The following is a 1,982-nucleotide window of genomic DNA, read 5'->3' as shown; positions in this document are numbered from 1 at the left end:
TACGGGGAGTAGAGGCGAAGGTGCATAGTCAGGATGGCTTGGGCCAGGGGACAACAGGTTGGCAGAGGGAAGCAAGCACAAGTGAGTCCAGTGTCTGCTAAGCAGACACTGACCTGCAGACACTGACCTGGCTCCATATTAATGCTGGCAGACACATCAGCACCCAGCGGGCCCAGCACCTGTGGGGAGCGCGAGACGCCTGAGCACGCAGCAGGCCTCTCAGGGCAGGCAGACCCTTCCCTGGTCCCTACATCTACTAGTAGCAGGACATCTCGCCTTGCAAGCTGGCAGTTGCCAGGTCTACCTGATCGGCAATGAAGGCGCCGCCGCCGTTGCCTGGGTTGACGACGATTTTGAAGCCAGCGAGCGGTGAGTCAGGGTGCTCAGGGTTTGCAATGGCCTTCTTTATCACCTCGCGCAGGTAGGCAGCATACTCCTGCGAAGGAGCATCAAAGGCAGTGCTCCACAAGGCAGAACGACGGATGCGGCCTTGCAAGCACATGATGACATCAGACGAGATGGCAGCAGGAGCATGTCGGTGGATCAGCCCCTGCCCCGATTCCATTGCAATCGCGGTAATGCAGCAGACACCCGTGTGCGTCTACCGCCACACCACCCGGCAGAGGCCACCACCCTTGCGCTGCTCCCGGCCGCTTGCACCCGCAAACTCACCGGCAGGAAATCCACAACCCGCACCAGCGCGCTACTGGCCTGCAATGCCGCGGTAATCACAAAGGCGTGGTCGTTATAGCGGTCAGACGGCAGCTGCCCTGCATCCACTGCCAGCTCAGCAGCACGCATCAGCAGCGTGGTGATGTCTTTCTTCTCAAGCCCGCCCTGCAAAGGGAGCCAATACACTTTGGTGAAGTGCGCTGGGAATGAGGTGCAAATGGGTGGGTGTAAGAACCCCTTGCTGAAGTGCCCAGACACACATAGGCGCAGACCTCAGCGGTGCAGAACTTGGCTCCATTGCGGTTGACAGGTAGATGGCTGGCAGTGATCATGACAGCGCCATCGTACTCGTGGCCTGTGTGAGCAGCAGGGATACTATTCGTCAGCACAGGCAGCACTCTTCTGGGGCTTCCAGACTGGCTGCTTGATCATCGGCTGCCTCCTCCCGCGCACCTACCCACCACCACCACCACCTGCCTGCATCGCTGGAGGCACGTGCCACATCAGCAGCATTGGCTTTTGACCAGGGCAGGATGCGGTGTGCAAGTGCTGGTTATGGGCAGGCCGGGGGTGTAGCACAGCTGACTTGCCACCGTGTTGAACCCCAGCAGCACCACAACAACCCACCTGGCAGGATGCAGCTCATGAACATGGCTGGCGTAGTGCAGGCGCCAAAGCGCGCCACCGACACCCCCGCGTCGGCCAGCCCTGCTGCCAGGCTGGCGGCCATGAGTGGGGACGAGAGGCGCGGGTCGCGCCCGATCGACACCCGAAGCGCACTGCTTGGCCGCCCCTTCTTGCCAGCCAGCCACTCTGCAGCGCACCATGTCCAATGCGTTGCGAACAGGGCAGTGCATCGCGCAGGCGAGTGAGTGCAAGCCTGGATACCTATGGCGGACACTTGCCTGCAAACGCGGCGCCAATGAAGAACATCATGGCGGGGGTCAGGGTGATGGGCTCCGCGGTATTTGTGTCGATGGCCACGCCGCGCACATCGCTACCATTCTGTACCCGCATGTAAGACTTGAGGGTGTCTGGGTCGGCCGCAGCCGCAGGTGTTGCTTGTGGCGCCGCAACGGCAGCGGCTGCAACGCGCGGTGGCATTCCGCCGGCCGGCGCCATAGGCTGCACGCTTCGTTGATGCTGCCGCACTGCCAGGTTACGCCCTGCAGCAGTGCAGTTCCAGAGGAGGTGGGCCCCAACGGCAACAGAGCCCACTGCCGTTGTCCAGCGGGGGCGGTCCTCCCGTCAAGCGCGACAGCACAGCAGCAGGAGCCGCACCTGAAGGAATGAAAGCGGCAGTGGCGCGC

General features: G+C 62.2%; 1 protein-coding gene across 1 annotated transcript in view; it reads right to left on the bottom strand.

Moving 5' to 3' along the window:
- The window catches only part of CHLNCDRAFT_58837 (hypothetical protein), a gene marked incomplete at its 5' end in the record, with an annotated part of 3,529 nt that extends 2,127 nt beyond the window's left edge, over window positions 1–1,402 (bottom strand). Inside the window, 5 exons of the mRNA XM_005844681.1 lie at window positions 128–179; window positions 305–436; window positions 673–837; window positions 945–1,027; window positions 1,300–1,402. Coding sequence (XP_005844743.1) covers window positions 128–179; window positions 305–436; window positions 673–837; window positions 945–1,027; window positions 1,300–1,402 — 535 coding nt within the window. The remainder of the gene's footprint in view (window positions 1–127; window positions 180–304; window positions 437–672; window positions 838–944; window positions 1,028–1,299) is intronic.
- Between the last annotated feature and the right edge of the window lie 580 nt (window positions 1,403–1,982).

The sequence above is a fragment of the Chlorella variabilis genome (assembly GCF_000147415.1).
Source record: "Chlorella variabilis unplaced genomic scaffold CHLNCscaffold_21, whole genome shotgun sequence".
NCBI lineage: Eukaryota > Viridiplantae > Chlorophyta > Trebouxiophyceae > Chlorellales > Chlorellaceae > Chlorella > Chlorella variabilis.
This window is presented reverse-complemented; position numbering and strand designations above follow the sequence as displayed.